The sequence below is a fragment of the Narcine bancroftii genome, chromosome 5 (assembly GCF_036971445.1).
Source record: "Narcine bancroftii isolate sNarBan1 chromosome 5, sNarBan1.hap1, whole genome shotgun sequence".
NCBI lineage: Eukaryota > Metazoa > Chordata > Chondrichthyes > Torpediniformes > Narcinidae > Narcine > Narcine bancroftii.
Genome location: NC_091473.1, coordinates 43,081,020 through 43,099,426, shown reverse-complemented (window position 1 = coordinate 43,099,426; position 18,407 = coordinate 43,081,020). Strand labels below are relative to the sequence as shown.

Here is an 18,407-nt window from a genome sequence, read left to right as displayed (position 1 = left end):
AAGTTAACTGGCCTACAGTTACTTGCCTTTAGTTTGGACCTTTTTCAAAAAACAGGTGTTACATTTGCTGTCTTCCAATCTGCTGGAACCTGCCCACAAATCCAAAGAATTTTGCTAAATTTTTACAAAAACCCAAAATTTCTGCCATTTCTTTCAGTACGCTAGGACACATTTCATAAAGACTAGGGGACCCATCTAACTGGAAGCCCACTAACTTGCTCAACACTACCTCTTTAATGAGGGCAATTGTAATGAGGTGTTCATTTCTTATCACATTGATCTCTCTCTTTGGTACGTTAGACAAGTGTTCCATCGTGAAGACTGACACAAAATAGTCATTCATGGCCTTGGCCATTCTGCATTACTCAATATTAATTCCCCCCTTCTAATCTTCCAAGGAATCTATGTTCACTTTAGCCACCCTTTCCACTTTTTATAACTTAGAATTTTTTTTAACATTTTGTGTGGTTTACTTCAATAATTTATTTTCCCTTTCTTTAAACTTCTTTAGTGGTTTGTTGGAGCTTTTTAATGTTTTTTTTTCCTCCAATCTTCTAGTCTCCCTCTATTCTGGGGACTTTGTGCAAACGAGTTTTTTTTGTTTGACATCTTCCTATTTCCCATCCTTCCTGCCCGTGCTTTTAAGTGGCATTCTTCTTTTGGAAAAAGAAAATCACACACACAGTAAATGCTGGAGGATCTCAGCTGGTCTTGCAAGTGTCCACAGGAGGTAAAGATATATTACCAAGGTTTCAGGCCTGAACCCTTCTTCAATGTATAAGCAAAAAGCAAGCAGGTGCTTTAATAAAGACCAAAAGAGAAAGGTGAAGAATGGGAGGGGAAGAAACCCAGACCAACAAACACAAGGTGTTAATTGGATATTTCAGATGAAAGGTGAGAATTGATTTTGGCTCTGTGAAAGGAGAGAGAGAAAAGGGAAGAGGGAGACAGAACTAGCAGAAAGGAGATGGGGACAAAGATGGTGGGTGGGGGGGGGCAGCTGTCTTAACAGAAAACAGAAGTTGATGTTAATGCCATCCAGTTGGAGGGTGTCCAGATGGAAGATGAGGTGGTATTCCTCTAATTTGTGGATGGTCTCAGTTTGGCAGTGCATGAGACTTTGGATCAGACATGACAGCAAGGGAATGATTAAAATAACCCTGTCCCATTCCCTCGTTAGCATGTCCGCCCATGGTGTTTTTAAAACCACAATCACAGTATCTGCAGACTTCTATGTTTCAATATAGTTTTATTGAGCACCATGAAAAACTTTTTTGAAAGTCTTCCAGTGTTTCTCAACTGTCCCACCAAATGGTGTGCCCTCACTCAACACGAGTCACCTCTTCTCATCCCAATGTAGGCACCTTTGTTTAGGCATAATGCACGGCTTTAGACGAGTGGATCTCAATCTTTTCCTTTCCACTCACATACCACTTTAAGTATTCCCTATGCAATCGATGATTCTCTGTGATTAGTAAAGGATTGCTTAAGGTGGGGGGGGGGGGGGAAGAGAAGAGAAAGGGCGAGAACCATTGCTCTAGACCCAATTTTTTACTGAAATATTTTGCTTGAGAAAAATTGTCATTGGTCCATTTCCTTTGGAGTTCTGATTCCATGCACATAACGAGTCAATTAGATACAATTAAAACAGTGGTTTTCAAACCTTTTTCTTTCCACTCAAGCAATCTCTTACTAATCACAGAGACCTATGACGAATGGATTACTTACAGTATGTGAGTAGAAAGAAAAAGGTTGAGAACCATTGCTTTAGATTGAACAATTGCCACCTCCATTTGTATGAAAAATTCAGTTACACTGTAATCACTTTTTCTGAGAGGATCACCAAAAGCAATATCATTAATTTACGTCTCATTGCACAGGACCAGATCCAAGCTAGGACTGCAAGTTCTGCAACATGCTATTCAAGAAAGCCATCACAGATACTTTCAATGAAAAGTAGAGAAGCTGTGCTAAACTTAACTTAATGGAAACTTAAGCACTAAGAACAGTTCTCTATGAACAGCACAATAAAACCACAGCAGAACAAGGGTTCATGGGAACTGGGAGACTAAAGAGACCTGAACATTCAACTCTGCAAGGTTTAAGGAGCGCCTGTCATGAAGATTTCTGAAAGCATGAGGATGTGGGCCAAAACTTAATCTTAATTGTAGATGGATTTAATAGGGACTTCAAGAGAAAATTCTTTGGGGGGAAAAAAAAAAATCACTGTCAAATGTGACATTTCCTTACACAGTAGATGAAGTGAAGAGCATGGATACACGTTAGACAAGAAAAAATAGGGAATGGTTTGGTCTGGTGTGGTGGGACTGCATGGTGATCCTTTGCAAGCTGTTCCCAGCAGATCCCTTCCTTATACTCATCACAATGGTTCTGCTCTCACTACTTCTTATGTGGGTTAATTTTCCTGGATAGCACCCAAAACAATTTACTTTCTATATCTCAGTATACTTATCAATAAATAAAAAATAAACAGCAAAATGCTCATGTGGAGCACAAGCACTATAAAGAAATCTGTTGTGGTAACTGGCTCACAACTGCATATACCACATGTGGCTCCAATTACAATACAAAAGCATAGAACACAGATCGATCGATGAAGAATTTTTTTTTTTTTTTTTTAAACTTTATTTATTCATTCAAAGTACAGATAAGTAACATATATAATGAACCATAAACATGAACGTTATATTTTTATTGAGAGAGAGAGAGAGAGAGAGAGAGATAAATAAGAGGGAAAAAAAAGAACCCCCCCCTTCAGCCAACTCTCCTAAGGAGAGCCATTCGATGAAGGATTATGATTTGCAATGCAAATGGTATAACCACTTGAGACAGCAAAATGCTCAGTCAGCTTTTTTTAAAAAACCAAAATGCCCAAGTCCCATACTTGATTTTTTTTTTTTTTGATTACAGTATAATTTTTTTGCAATGTGCTTTAAAATAAAACAAGATTGGACTTCCACATTTTATTATTTGTCAGGATGCAGTTTGAGGCATTCAAGTGGAGTCTTTGGTGCAAAGGCACATTTTTAAAAATTGCAACGTTAGACATATGCTGTGTGTCAGTGAAAATATTTAGCATGAAAGGTTTACAAATTGCACAAATGGGCATTCTAAAGAGCTGGGCAATGATTGGATGTGGATCATGATCATTTTTTTTAAAAATCGTGCACCCACATTAGGAGGAGAAAGAACATAGAACATTACAGTAGTGACCCTTCAGGCCACAATGTTGTGCCGACCTATGTAAAGCTGTTCCACAACAATCTGATATCCCCCCCCCCACCTCCATTACATCCAGAATCTTCTATTTGTCTTGCATCCATGTACCTATGTAAATCTTTTGAATGTCCCTATTGTACCAGCCTCCCCACACCATCCCAAGCAACGCATTGCAGAAATCCACCACTTACCTCTGACATCTCCCCTAACTTTCCTCCACTCACCTTAATCCAATATCCTTTGGTAATTTGTTATTGTCACCCCAGGAAAAGGGTGCTGGTTGTCCACCCTATCTTGGTCTCTCATCATCTTGTATTTAAAAAACATCTTGTTGCGAGAAATCTTGGTGCAGCCAACATGAGGGTGCTGCGGGGAAGGGCCACAGTTCAGAGCCCTTCAGTTACTGGACAACAAAGGGATGAGATTGAAAGGAAGCCCCTCAAACAACAGAGGGGGGGGGGTTGGGGGAGTAACAACAAGATGCCATGGTGGTGGGAATGGTACGAATTAGAGCACAAATTTAACAATGTACATTGATGGAACTGTATGGATATGACATGAAGAATATGAGAAGTTTCACGCGAATCCACAGGGGTCATCTACTGCACCCGGTGCTCCCGCTGTGGTCTCTTCTCCATCAGAAAGACTGGACGCAGACTGGAAGATCACTTTGTTGTCCACCTCAGTTCTGTCCACTGCAATAGCGGGCATTTCCAAGTGGCCACCCATTTCAATTTCCCATCCAATTCCCTTGCTGACATGTCTGTCCATGGTCTCATGCAATGCCACAATGAGACCACCTGCAAATTGGAGTAACAGCTCATCTTCCAAATGGGCACCCTCCAAATAGATGGCATTAATAATCAACATCTGTCTTTTGTCAAACAACACAACCCCTCACCCCTTTCACCTTTCCCAATCTCTGTCTCTCCATTCCATCTCTTTTCACACAAACATGATAAATTCTTACCTCATTCCTTATCAGATCCAATCAACACCTTTTGCTCATCTGGACTACTCCCCCAGCCAGCATTGTTTGAATTCTGGGACTTCAAGATTTCCAGCTTCTAGCTTATTCCTTGAAGAAAGGCTCAGGCGTGAATCATCGGCAATATATCGGTCTCCTATAGATGCTGAAAATGAGCGGCTGAGTTCCTCCAGGATTTCTGTGTTTTTAGTATGAAGCACACGTAACCAAAGGAAGGATTCATCTTTTAAGTCTGATGAGATAAATTTTGAATGTATTATTTACACCAAAGACAGCCAATTTTAAATGCAGCTAATACAGAAGAAAAAAAATACAATCCACTGTATGTTTTGTATATCCTTAAAATATATATATATTTTTTTTTAAAACATTCTTCAGCTTACATGCAACCACCACAGATCCAGCACCATTCCATAAGAAAACTCTTCCCTGACTTGTTGCAAGAAATTGTACAAAAATAGCCAGCTTTGATTTTCTCCTTGATCCACCATCCTTATTGAAAAAAATCCATTTCCACCTTAAAGCATCTTGGATAGTTCTGTTCTGTAATTTCACATGGAAAAACATCTAAGGAACAAACAAACTGCACCAGGGATAAACCAGGTCAATAATTTTTTTTCCCAGTTACACATGTTAAGAGGAAATGACTCAAACATATTAGTACTGGTATCCATAATTAATATAACTAGCATAAATAATCATTACTAATTTTGAACACATTGATAAGCAATTTAATGACACTGGCAATATTTCCACATTAATCCAGGACCACACTCTAGACATTATTTCAAATGTATTGTCAAAGAGCATACATGACCTCACATACAACCCTGAGATTCTTTTTCTTGCAGAGAAGGCAGATTTACCACTTAGTGGTAGTGCAAAAATAAACTGACTTAATGTACACGTGTAAACAAACCGACTGTGCAATTCAGAGAGGAAAAAACAATCAATTGCAAAAGTAACAGCTCTTAAAGGAATCCTTGATCAAGTTTGTTGTTGAGGATTCTGATGGCGGAGGGGTAGCAGCTGTTCCTGAACCTGATGGTGCGAGTCTTGTGGCATCTCGACCTTTTTCCTGATGGTAGCAGTGAGAATAGAGCATGTGCTGGGTGGTGTGGATCCTTGATGATTGCTGCTGTTCTCAGACATCAGCGTCCCCTGTAGATGCTCTCGATGGTCAGGAGGGTTTTGCCTGTGATGTCCTGGGCTGGCTCAACTACCTTTGGAGAACTTTACCCTCCCAGGTATTGGTGTGCCCATACCAGACCATGAAGTAGCCGGTCAGCACACTTTCCACCTCACATCTGTGGAAATTCTCCAGGGTTTTAGATGTCATACTAAACCTCCGCAAACTTCTGAGTAAGTAGTGTACTAAAGTAATGAAGCACATCCTATGCAGTGGATGTACCTTAGGTATAAATATACATGATTGCTAGCTGCAGATCAACAACTGAAACACCCACCTGAATCAGATGGTGGCGGGCTCATGATTTTGGTTGAAAAATGTGGGCTTAGATTTTGATACACCTTTCCCTCTGTACTGGGAATACTGGAAGACCAAAGTTGCTATTTCTCCAAACAGACTTAAACCGGAGGGTGTTTCATTTCTCAAGGAAAATTGTCACAGTAAATTTCTAAAGAGCAGGAGAGTACCTCCTGTAACCCAATCAATATTATTTAATGATCACACATTTGCTCTGCCATATTTCAAACAATATACCAGTAGTAATGTACTATGTCATCTGAAAGGTTACACGGGGTTCCGCAAGTTCAGGTCTTTGTATAATCAGCCAACGAGATATGCACATCGAGTTGAATACAAGTTACACCACCCAATGATGTTGAACCTAGATTAGTCAATTTTTAAATATGTAAACATCATTCAGAATATTTTAATATGTAGAGTCATCTCTAAAAATAAGTGGTGTGAGAAAAATAAATGAAGCTGCAATATTTTGTCCATTAACAGCTCAATGGGACTGGATCTAGAAAAACAGATGGTTTGAAATTAGTGTGCCCTTTCAACCATCGCATTTCTTCTGTTCAGCTTTAAGAAGGAGCCAACTTAACTTCAATAATGTCCATCTTAAACCATTAACCATATTTTTGCATTTTACATATGCTGACACATCTGATACTTCCTGTAGTTTGCTCTTACCAAGAAGTGCATTTTGACAGTCAGCAACCATAATTATACAGATAATGTATCAACTGACTTTACAGCCCCACGCAAAGAAGCCAAGAGTAGCAAGCATTCCAATACATTAAAAAAAAAATCTGATCTTGTAGGATGATAGTTTTCACTCAACTACTCTTTTGGCAACGTCAGCTGACCGCAGTCTTACGCAAAGTGCATCTCCATTGAAAAATAATTTTAAGTAGTAAACAAACAAAATGCTGGCTATAACCTTTTTTCTATTTCCACTTCTGCCAATAAGTGGAATTGCATTAAATGACAGAACAAGGCATGGTTCTCACTACTGTTAAACCTTATGAACATTTTTGATTAAGAATAAAAAATTGATTACCAAAAGGGTAATTATACACATCAATGCTTTAGAAACAATTTTCCTTTTTTATATATAAAATCGACAAGGATCATATTATTCTTGTTTACTATCTGTAATTCTAATTTACTTTTACTGAACTTTATAATCATTTGTATCTATGTATTTGAAATTATTTTCTCAAAATATAAAAAGATTGAAAAGAAAAACAAGTTTCTTCAAATCACTGATCAGAAAGCCTGTTTTTACTTGTTTCTTTATATACCCAAGGGATATTACTGTTTAGCATAAAGTGGACTATCATTTTTAAATCCCTTCAGACTTTCATAAACTTACCCCAGTGTGCAAAATTAATGTAATTTCAGACAAAACTACGATTTAAAAACAAAAACCTTGCACATTCTCAAAATCTTACCAAAAAGGAATCAGACAAAACAATCAAATAGAAGTTATTAAAAAGAAAAAAAATACCACAAATCTGTGCTTGCTTATATTTAAAATAACCAGATTTCACAATATTAGCCATTACCCACAACTCCCACTCTTCTTCATAACAAAGTTCCTATATCAATCAAAAGATCCCTTTGACCATTCATGATCAGGAACGAGTCAGCCTATGCAAATGAAAAAAAACATCAACTGCATTCCAAACGGATATTTCAGAAAATGAAATAAAAACTCAAATCTTCAACCATGGATAAGATTACATATTATGACTGAGCAAGAACAACCATGCCATTTCAAACTTAATTACATCTCCCATCCTACAAAAAAAAAAAGACCCTCAAAAATAGATACCAATTTCAAAACTTTTGCCCAAAACACCAACCAACTCCATTACAAATCAAAGCAGACATTGTTTGGGAAGTCTGATTTCCATTTTAGGGACAGAGAGCACCTTTAAGGCATTTAAAGTTTTTTCTTTAAATAAACTCAAAACAAAAAAAATTCCCTCTTTGACAAGAAAGGGAAAAAAAATTACAGTATTTTCATCACAAGCTTGTGTTTTGGATCATTGACAACACCTGAAATATATTTTAATTCAGCTGACAGTAAATTGGATCAGTGTGTTATTTTATTTGGAAGCAATGATGTCTGGAGTTTCTGGGTTACAAGCCAGAAATACTGGTTTAAGAGTCCAAATAATCAGTTAAGTTGATCTAAAAAAGGAGCGGAAATGGCAACTGGGTGCAAAGATTTTCCGAAATACACAAAGTTTAAAGAACACTCTATATGCATATATACAAAGTATTTTTGAAACAAACAATTGGGGGGGGGGGGGGGGAGGAGGGGGCGGGGGTGAAAAAACAGAAAAACAAGAAAGAAAATTTGAGACAAAGAGAAAAGGTACAAAGAGACAAGAAGAAACAAAATTAAAACATTCAATCAACCATCGCCATTGATTAGGGATGTTACAGCCAATGTGCTAAATTATCCATAGCACTGGGAAAATGCAACCAAAAAAAGACAAATAAAAATAACATACATCAGTGAACCGGTGCGGACTCGAAAGGCCAACATGGCCTGTTTCTGCTCCGTAAATGGTTATATGGTTATATCAAAAACAACTAGTGGCACTCTCAGAAAACCTCTACTTGTATTGATTGTGCAAAGTCGTAAGAATGGAAACAGTACATTATGTAGTTCAGATGGAACCTTGTATTCACTATCGAATAATCATTCTAGAGATCAGAGGCAAATTAGTCAACACATCAGAAAAATCCAAACGCACATCAACGAACAGCAACTCAAAAGTTGTCACCGACAATTTGTTGGGCTCAGTTTTTTTAATTTAGCAGCATCCCACTGATATTTAGAAGCTGAAGGAGAAAGAGAAACTTTAGTGGCAAGAAATATCGGAAAGAAGTTAGTCACATGGCGGGCTTTGAAAACCACAAATGATACAAGAAGATGACAGCACAACTGACCTCTAGTTTCACTATAGATAAATAGCACACATCCTTCATAAACAAAAGCATTCAACTGTATAGGTTCTGGTTAACACAATGCTGAAAACATTGAAAAAAACATTTCGGAAGCTACACTTTCATTTGTTTTATGGTAGATGGAGCTTTTGATTGCTTGATGAATTTTTTTTGTTGATAGCAATGAAACAAATAGGATGTTATTGTTTTATTTTATCATGATCAATTCCCCTCTCATCCAGTGACCCAAGTTATTCCTCATTACATTTGAGTTTCTATTCAAATCTATTCCAGAATAATGGTACTGTTATGCAAGCGCCCTTCTGCAGAAGTATACTGGAAGTGTTTTTCAACCAAATACATACGTTAAAAGCAAGCTTATAATGCACTATAATTTTGCTTGAGTTTAACTTGATTTTGGCATGGATGGTGAGAATTTAGTAACACCACAGCTGGATCCTGCTCAGAGGACAGGAAGGCTCAGTATCATTTAAAGTTCACATGTTGTTTGCCTAATTAAGCAAATTAAAATTGATATGACCACACCATGATGACAAATGCAAACATATTTACTGGCCTCACTTTCAGCTGAAGAACAGAAAAAAGGGGCAATTGGAAGTCCTTCCTATATTGGACAGGGCATTTCCTGCCAGTCAGCTGAGATAAAACCACAATCAATTTCAAAAGATTCTCCAAAGTGTTTAATGAAATAATTAAGAGCTGAAAAGAGAGACAAGAAATTCCACACAAGAACACCTCCACGTTGATGGAATCACAAAGAAGCTTTATCAGCAGTTATACTTTGTGAGATGTCTGAGGCAGTTCGGTAGGTCACCGAAGGCTCTCGTAAACATCTACAGGTGTACCGTGGAAAGCATTCTATCTGGTTGCATGACTGCCTGGAATGGAGGCACCAACTCTCAGGACAAGAATAAACTCCAGAGGGTTGTTAACTCAGCCTGCGACATCACAGGCAACAGACTTCACTCCATCAAGGACATTGACAAGAGGCAGTGTCTTAAAAAAGCAGCTTCTATCCTCAGAACCCCATCACCCAGGCCATGCTCTCTTCACTCTGTTACTATCGGGGAAAAGGTACAGGAGCCCAAAGACAAGCACCCAGAGGCACAAGGACATCTTCTTCCCCGTTGGAATCAGATTCCTAAATAATCAATGAACCAAAGACACGGTCTTACTTTTTTAAATTTAAAAATAATTAATAGTAATGTTGTAAGATGGTTATAATATGAATGTTTGCGCTATGACGCTGCCGCAAAACACCGAACTTCATGACAATAAATCCTGATCAGAAACCAACTTTATTTTAATTTGTCACCATTCGGAGGCTCTCAGCAAATGTAGTAGCTTTGGAACAGTATCAACTCTTCCTTTGCTGGAAGAGACCTGGCACATCAAAAGGTAGTGGATGTGTGAATGAGAAATTCAAAGCATTTAACCTACCAGCACTATTGTATATTAAATCTACAATTTGGCTTGTTACAGTGAATTTTGACTTTTTTTTTTAAAAACTTATTTAAGTAAGCTAATTTGCAGGCTTCAAAGAGAATATAGATACCTGAATATTTATTCATATCTAGAATCAGAGTGGGTTGATATGGGTCATCGTATCAACACGAGCCGAAGAGTCCAAACTGTTCCATGTTCTATTGCCCTTTCATCACATTCTTGGATGAATGGAGAGGTTAACATCAGGCCCATTCTCACCGGAGGCAATCAAAGCTAAAAACTGTAATTAGCCAAGATGGGCAACATCTTCACTATTACACTCACTGGCAATGTGTACTCAGTTCCCTGCTAGAGTCATGACTGTACAGCTAAGTATCAACCCAACTTCATTCTCAAATTTGCCAATGACACTAGTAACAAATAACAATGAGATGGAATCCAGGAAAGAGATTCAAAGTCTGGTGGCAAGGTGCCAACAACCTCTCTCAATGAAAAGACGAAGGAGAGCGGGCAGAGTCCACACCCTGTCCACGTCAATTGTGAATAAATACATCCAAAGACCTTACCTGGGACAAGCATATTGACATGCCAGTTCAGAAAGCACATCAATGTATTTCTAATACTTTCTTCAGTGACTAGAATGTATCCCAGTCCTTCAATACTTCCCACAAATGCACCATCAAAAGTATACTTGTTGGCTGCATCACAAAATGGTAAGAGAGCTGCTCTGCTCAAGATCTGAAGCCACAGAAGGTAGAGAATGTTCAGAACACAATGCAAACTTCTCGGACCTCCATCTACATCTCACACCACCCAAGAAAGACATCATACTGAAAGATCCATCGTTCTCTGGACACACTTTGCTCCCATCAGGGAGAAGACTTGACAGTGTGAAAGCACACAACCACAGGCCTAACACATTTTCTTCTCTGCAGCCATCAGGCTCCTGAATGAAGCCCATAACAGTGCCATCATCATCTTGCTCAGTGAAACTTGATTGTTTTCTTTGTAATCCCTTACTGCAAATTGTGCTGTTCATACAGCTATAATGAATGATAACCTATTGGTCTATTTACACAAGAACCCTTCTCACTGTACTCGGCATTTCGTGACAAATCATCAAAAATGCACAGAGAGCATAGTCATTAGAACAATGCTATTATAATGCCAGCGACCCACATTCAAATCCACTGTTGTACATTTGGAATTTGTATACTCACCCTGAGACCATGTGGGCTTCCTCCAAATGTTCCTCCAGTTTCCTCCCATGTTCCTGGGTTAACTGGTCAGTATTTGAATTGTGCAGGTTGGTGGGCTGGAAGAACCCGATACCATACTGCATCTCCAATTTTAATTTAGGATGGAGAAAGCTTCAACTAAACAAGTTATGTCCCTTGAAAAGTGAAAGTCTGCCTTCCAACAATGCCCTTTGCCCGATTCCTAGTAAGCCAAAATAGCCCCATGTATCACAAGTCAAATGCAATGCAAAAATTGCATCACCAGTTAATAAGCATCTTTGATTTGACACAAGAACATTTAATTTAGCACGCTGCCCCCAAAAGGAAAGTTTCTTCCAAATGACCAAAACCAAATACAATAAAACAATGCAGAAGGCAGATGACAAAATTAGAAAAAAACCCTAAAACTAACAAGCAGGAATAGGGCAGAATAAAATATCTGCAGAGAAAACGAGACACAGGGGACCACACACGCTGGAATTTGGAACAAAAATAAACAAGCAGCTATCAAACAGCATCAGCCAAGCCAATGGGATGGTCGGGAATTCAGATTGAGACCCTGCATCAGGACTAAAGAGTGTAAAAGTTGTCAAAGCAAATGAATATTAGTCCAGTGATTCCAAGTTAATAAACTCTAAGTTTTAACAGCCTTAATTGTGAAACCAAATTCCAAATGACAACTGCATTCCACTAATTTGCTTATGGCCCTCAGGGAAGGAAATGTCACACTTCTCATGTGGTGTGGTCAAAAATGTAACCCCACTCCCTTAGAATGCGGTTGATTCTTCATGCCTTCAAGGCCACAGCCTTTCTAACGTTGCTTTCATCACAAAAAAAAACACACAAAAATGAAGTGGACGCAGAAATGGGGACACAGTATTTAAAGAAAAAATAATTCAATATTTATTTGCAGTATAAACATGTGTTGTATTGGTTCAGAATACTATACAATATAGAGTTTTTCCTTCATAATCAGAAAGCAAAAACTACCCTCTACCAAGCTCATATTGAAACATGTATGCATCTCAACCATGTACAGCACAAAAGCTTTTACAAATCCACTCAGCTGTAACACGATAACCGATGCATTTCAAAATCCCTGAAAAGTCCTCAGTGAGGTAAGATGCAAGATGATCCATTTAGTAATGAACCAATTTTCCCCTCCCCCAAATAATGCCTGTGTTCTTGTAACTGTTAAACCCTCTTTGTATTTTACATTGACATTCCTCCACATAAAAGGCTATGAAAATTGGACAATATTACTTTTAAAACTAGGAAACAGAATGCACAAAAAAAATGCAGAAATTTGGACCCAAAAAGCTTCTGTCATCAATACAAATTAAGTTTCATCATTTCTAATACCAAGCATTTCAGTGGATTTTCAATACATTTAAAGAGAACATACTGCAACAAAAATAAAATGTTGAAATAGGTTACAAGGTCAGCCAAAGCTGAAGTCTTAGACAAATTTCCAACCAAGCACAACACTGAAATCACCTTCGTTTCTTTACAGCTAAAGGAGCTTTTAGTTCAACTTTGTCTGGGACCTCAGAGTAGCAGCAACAGTTAAAAAAGAGTTCAGTATGTAGTATGCATCTACAATTACTTCCCACTGACAGACTGACCTGGATCCGATTTAACCCAGCTGTTTAACATTAATCATTGCCTGTGAATGCACACAGCCAGGGCAGGCATGCTGTAAAGAAATTGGCTTAGGACTTCAAAAAGCCCATCTTATACAGCTCAAGTATTTTGAAAAAACAAATTAAATTGATTTCTTGCAATGCTAACCTTCCAAGTCAGATCCGGGTAACACTCAAGTCTGCCCCATTCACATTTGCCAGATTCCTACTACAATGAAGGGTCCATTATCTCTGTGGAGTACCAGTGAAGTGCCCTAACTCAAAGGCTTCACAACTGTGCAAACTGCATTAGGTCAACAAGTAACAGAAAACAATCAAAAATGTGATTGAACAGTAACTGTTTGTACAACAGTGTGGTTATTAGAGGGAAAAATGCAGCAACCCTACATTTTGTAGAGGAAAGCTACCTCAAAATGCAAAAATCAGGAGGGTACTGATAAGGCACCTTCCTGCAGACGTCCAAGTCTTTTCATCACATTTAGCCAACAGGATCGTAGTGGGATCATTGCCACCCTGTGTGCTTGACATCAGATGTCACAGAATGCAACTTCACGCTGAAAACCAGTCTTTCTAATGAACTTTTAATAGCTTTCGAGAATGAAACCTCACTCTTCAGTGAACTTCAGTCGATTTCCGATTGCTGTCATCAGGGTGAATCCAGATCGCAAGCACATTCTCCAACAGCGATCAGGTTCGTCCGCCTGGTCAGACCAGTTCGCCCCCCCCCCCCCACCCCACCCTCCCAAGATCACCTGATATCAAGCTTTTCAAACGGTCAGGATCAAAATTTGCACATGTTCCTTTTTTTTCATGTCGACTCAAGAGATTCCAACTGGAAAACATTGTGATTGGTAGGAGTGGTGAAGTACAGCTGTTCTTTAGGAGCCCTGTTGTCGCAAGGACTGCTATGTCCCAGAGTCCTTTCGAAGTCCAAGAGCTGCCCCATGAAGTTGAAGTTCGGAGAGATGTTAGACTTTTTCCTTTTCACAAAATCATAAGCGTCATTGAGTGAAAGGTTCAATTTCTGCATGAGATACGCAACAGTCACAGTGACTGACCTGCTAATCCCAGCTAAGCAGTGAACCAGAATGCCACACTTCTTGGATCGAGCCTCATCTGTCCCAAAATAAATAGAATACAAGTTTTTAATAAATATTTTTTTTATTCACAAAACTGCTCCACATTATTTCATCAATATCAATAAGTGAATCAAAAACTTGCAATTTAGCAAATTTAAATCTTGCAAGTAATTAGCAATTTAAAAAACACTTGGGGCTACCCCAGCAACAATTATTTTCAGTACTAGTTTCTATAACACGTGAATGCAGCTCAACTTCACAAGCTGCATTGGTATTAAAATACAAACATTGTTACACCATTTTTCAGTGTATATTAATGTAATTCCATAATTCTGTAAAACTACCTTAATTATAAAGGCATACAAAATGCCACAATTATAGTTTTTATTCACTCAAGCTTTAACTGAAAGTGGCTGCAAAGCTAGCCGATGAAATGCAAGAAACATCTTTGGATTTTAAAATCAAAGAGATTCAATGCACCTTGTAAACAGAAACAAAGTAAGATGCACTTCTCTTGTGTTGCAATACAAACCATTCTTGAATGATCATGCCACAACTAAAATTAGGAAGAGACAAGAGTACTCCTCAGTCCAGGGGTGGAAGCGAAGGTGGGATACTGAAGCTTTGTTATTTTAGTGGGGTTATCTCAGGTTCAAGGAGGAATTCATCACATGACAAGACAAATATTGCCATCTCAGGTACAGTTTTTAAAAACTGTCATCGCAAGGCAACTGGAGAAAGTTGTTCAATTAAACCCTTAACAGAAATACAAAAGTTCACAATAAAAATAACACAATTACTCCATTTTTAGTGCCTCCAGCCACGCTCCCATGCAAAAAATTGAATTGGTGCTTTCAGGATTTTGTACTCCAGGAAAACGTGTGCCATCAGACAGCGAGGACGATGCAACATGCAAACAAATACAGTAATGCCAAAGCCATTAAAAATTCACGTGAGAGTTAAAATAGTTGGCCACAGATGGAATCAACTTCACCCAACTTTCAACACTTGGTACAATCGGGAAGTTTAGAAAAAGAAACCAAATGCTTACCAATGAAGGAAATAGCTTCAGGAAAGAACTGTGAAAGGTTCTGACTCCAGTGGTCTGAAATTGGAATCTGCTTGTACTTAAACTGCCCGTCGTTCTCAAACATGTTGGGGAGGTTAGGGGTGACATTCAGGATGTACTTGATGCCGTATTTTCCCAGGACGTCCAGGTTGGTGGAATCTTTGGCACAGCCAAGGTACAGGTACGGCAAGATCTGGACGGGGAAGGCCGGCTGATTATTGGGCAGGGGGCTCCCTTCGGACTCGGTCGCGCTGTTGGGCTCCCGGTCGGCGTCGGACTCCCCGTCCGAGCAGTCGGAACTGATTCGCAGCCCTCCGAGTCCCAGAACGGACACGGGGGGAGAGTTGCTGGGGCAGGAGCAGTCCAGGTGGGTTTCGCAGTGTTCCAGGTATTCGGTTTGAAACTTGTTGAAGCCCCCTGTGCGCGCCAGCAGGGGGGAGGGAGAGAAAGGACACATTGTGTGTGAGCAGGGCTCGAACCCATTCCCCAAACCATCCACCCACACGTCCCACTGACCCCCACCCCTTCAAATAACATTCCTCCATTCATTAAAACTGGGGGGGGGGGGGGGTTAACTCCAGCAAGACAACATGGCGGAGCCATCTTAGTGGAAATGTTTGCTCCCAACGTTAAAGCTCCCTTGGAAAACAGTTTCCTTTCTGCAACTCCTCAGCACTCGTCCAAAAGTTACTTTCCAACTCTGAAGGCGCCAAGAGATTTTAATTTTATTTTTTTAAAACTGCCCCCTCTGGAAAAGGTTGTTCAACAAACCGACTGCATGAAATAAATTCACAAGATAACCCAGCGACTAATGGTCAACCTTCAAAGATTAGCTTCCGCTGCCCTACAATGGTCTCCCCCCCCCCCCCCCAATAAAATCCCGCATGGAATCGGATTAACGGCGCAGGAGCTCAGAGGAAACAAAAGCACAACCTACTCTGGAGAGGCGGGGGTAAGTAAAATTACAAAATCGGGGCCAACCAGCCCAAATGCCGTCAAAAAAGTTTGACCCAACCCACCTTCCACCGGCAAATTTGGGAAATAACGTGGCGAATCCAAGAGAAAAGTTCTCAGCCTTCCCTTACCTTCCAGGTAGTACGCCTTGCAGCCGTCGTCTCGCAGTTTTTGGAGCAACAAGCCCAGCACAGAACTCGTCCCGTTTTCGTGCCAATCGATGGTGCACTCGTCGTAGAGAAGCACCGTGTCGGTCTTGCACCGTTTGACGAATTTCTCCTTGTCCTCGTTGTTGGGGATCAGCGACTTGATGGGCAAGTTGCCCTTTTTCAGCCTCCGGAGCATCAGCCCCGGGATGACCACGTTGATCGCCGAGTCGATGTGCGAGGACTCGTACAGCTCGTGGGAGCGGCAGTCGAGCAGCAGCAGGCTGCTGGCATCCCCGGATTCCAGTCGCTCCTGGAGCCAGTCGACACTCTTGTTCATCGTCATGGCCGAGGTAGCAGTACAAAACAGCTGATTTTTCATGAGGAAAACCTTGTAAGGAATCGCCGACGGGGCTGATTTCTTCCCTCCGGATGGCAGCGATGCCCCGACAGCGGGGTTTAAAATAAAAAGGCACAAGTCCAACGCAATCGTTCCTTTTAAGATGAGCTCAAATATTTGGCTCCCAAGACTTTCGCAATGAGAATGCAGAACCAATTCCACTGTGAGAGGACGCGGAGAGAGGAGCAGCAGGGACCCCAAGTGAAACTATGTGTCCTGTCTCGCTGGTCTCCATTCACCATCTCCCGTGTGTAGTGCTGAAGCACTGAGGTCAGGGCCAGCACGTCCCCCCGATGTGTTAATTTCCTCCTCCCTCTCAAGCGCTCGACACACCGAGTTAAGGCGGCGAAGATCCGTGACGCGCCCAGATTGACAGGTCTCTCCACCACTCCGCGACCTGGCCTTCCTTGTCAGCCTCTCCGCCAATCCGCCGCGCCTCCCTGCTTCAATCGGCCAATCAGCGCCAGGAACTCGAGTGCCGCCACCTTCTCATTGTTACATTGATTAGGAAATGGACAACAAAAGTTGCCGGCGAATGAGAGGCCAGCAACGTCACGTTGCCGTGACAGCGGCCCTGTCGTATCTCCTTGTTTGGGTTCAGAAAGCGCGGGGCTGGTGCGAGTCAATGAATATCGAGCCTGTGCAGTCTTATTAATGAAAGTTCAGGAGGAAGAGGATAATCGGGCTTGTGATATACAGTCGACCAATCTTGACAATAAAGCAACCTAATCGCCTGGTAGCTTTAAGAAAAGCGCCCAAGGGTTCCTCACGCAAGGAAAAAAAAAGAATAAATTAATTGGCGGTGTTTAATACTGCCACGCAATAAAGCCTGCAGCCACGGGGCAGATGTGCAAAATAGTATCTGAAATGATCCTGCCCAAGGAACTGGTGTCAGCATACTTGTTTTGACCCGTCTCCGGGGAGTATCAAAACTGTTTCCTGCAGCGGATGACTATAATGCGATTTCCTGTAAAACAATCTGAAACGCGATCCATAACAGGATTAGCAACTTGTCTTTAATCGGGTTACTTAAGTACAATATTCGGGTTTCATTCTTTTAAACTGTACCAGCAACGAATAACCCGATTCCCAGCTGCTAGTAATTTTTTTTGGGCGGGAGGGGTTATGCTCCATATATAAATAAAAGTATATTAACTTGCTTTATAGCTTTGGCAAATGGTTTTCATAAATTAATTGGGATTTGTTGGTTTAGGTCAACATTTCCGTGCAATATAAACGTATTTTCATAGCGCCTTTTACGTGCATTTCAGTACATACCAAAGCATTTTATAGCCATGGTGGCACTTTTGAAATCATAGCCAGGTCATATTTTTAGCAATATTATATCTAGGTAAATATTGACCTGTGTCGATCACCTGATATTTTAAAAGAAGTTGCAAACAATTTCATTTAGCCTGTGTCTTTAATTGCTACTACACAATTTGGCCTGACCTTTGAATTGCTCGCCACCACAAAGTTAACAATGATCCTGGAGGATGTCGAGAGATCATTGCACAAGATAGATGGACACAAAAGGGGCCAACAGAAAATCATTCCAGAAAAATGTGATCACAAATGGTGGAAAAAGGTCAAGAAGCCAAGGGAATGTACAATAAATGATATGGAGGAAAAATATAGATTACTCACTTATCTTCATTGGCGGGATGGTTGTGGAGTCAGCTAGGATCTTCAAGTGAAGAAAACACCCCAAAACTTCTTGATGAAGTGCTCACACCAAAAAGTTGGTT

General features: G+C 40.2%; 1 protein-coding gene across 7 annotated transcripts in view; it reads right to left on the bottom strand.

Moving 5' to 3' along the window:
- LOC138763324 (dual specificity protein phosphatase 7-like) overlaps nucleotides 1–17,415 on the bottom strand; it is a 66,313-nt gene extending 48,898 nt beyond the window's left edge. For 5 of the 7 annotated variants that reach the window (XR_011357489.1, XR_011357490.1, XM_069937279.1 and 2 more), the window contains exons 1-3: nucleotides 16,245–17,414; nucleotides 15,142–15,576; nucleotides 4,211–4,460 (exon numbers count right to left, since the gene is read on the bottom strand). Coding sequence is in view for 5 of the 7 variants with exons in the window: in XM_069937279.1 (XP_069793380.1) it covers nucleotides 4,255–4,460; nucleotides 15,142–15,576; nucleotides 16,245–16,641 (1,038 nt within the window). In the remaining 2 variants the exon portion in view is untranslated. Of the gene's footprint in view, nucleotides 1–4,210; nucleotides 4,461–12,247; nucleotides 14,128–15,141; nucleotides 15,577–16,244 lie in introns of those variants that run through there. The other 2 variants (XM_069937278.1, XM_069937282.1) reach the window with 2 other exon arrangements.
- Between the last annotated feature and the right edge of the window lie 992 nt (nucleotides 17,416–18,407).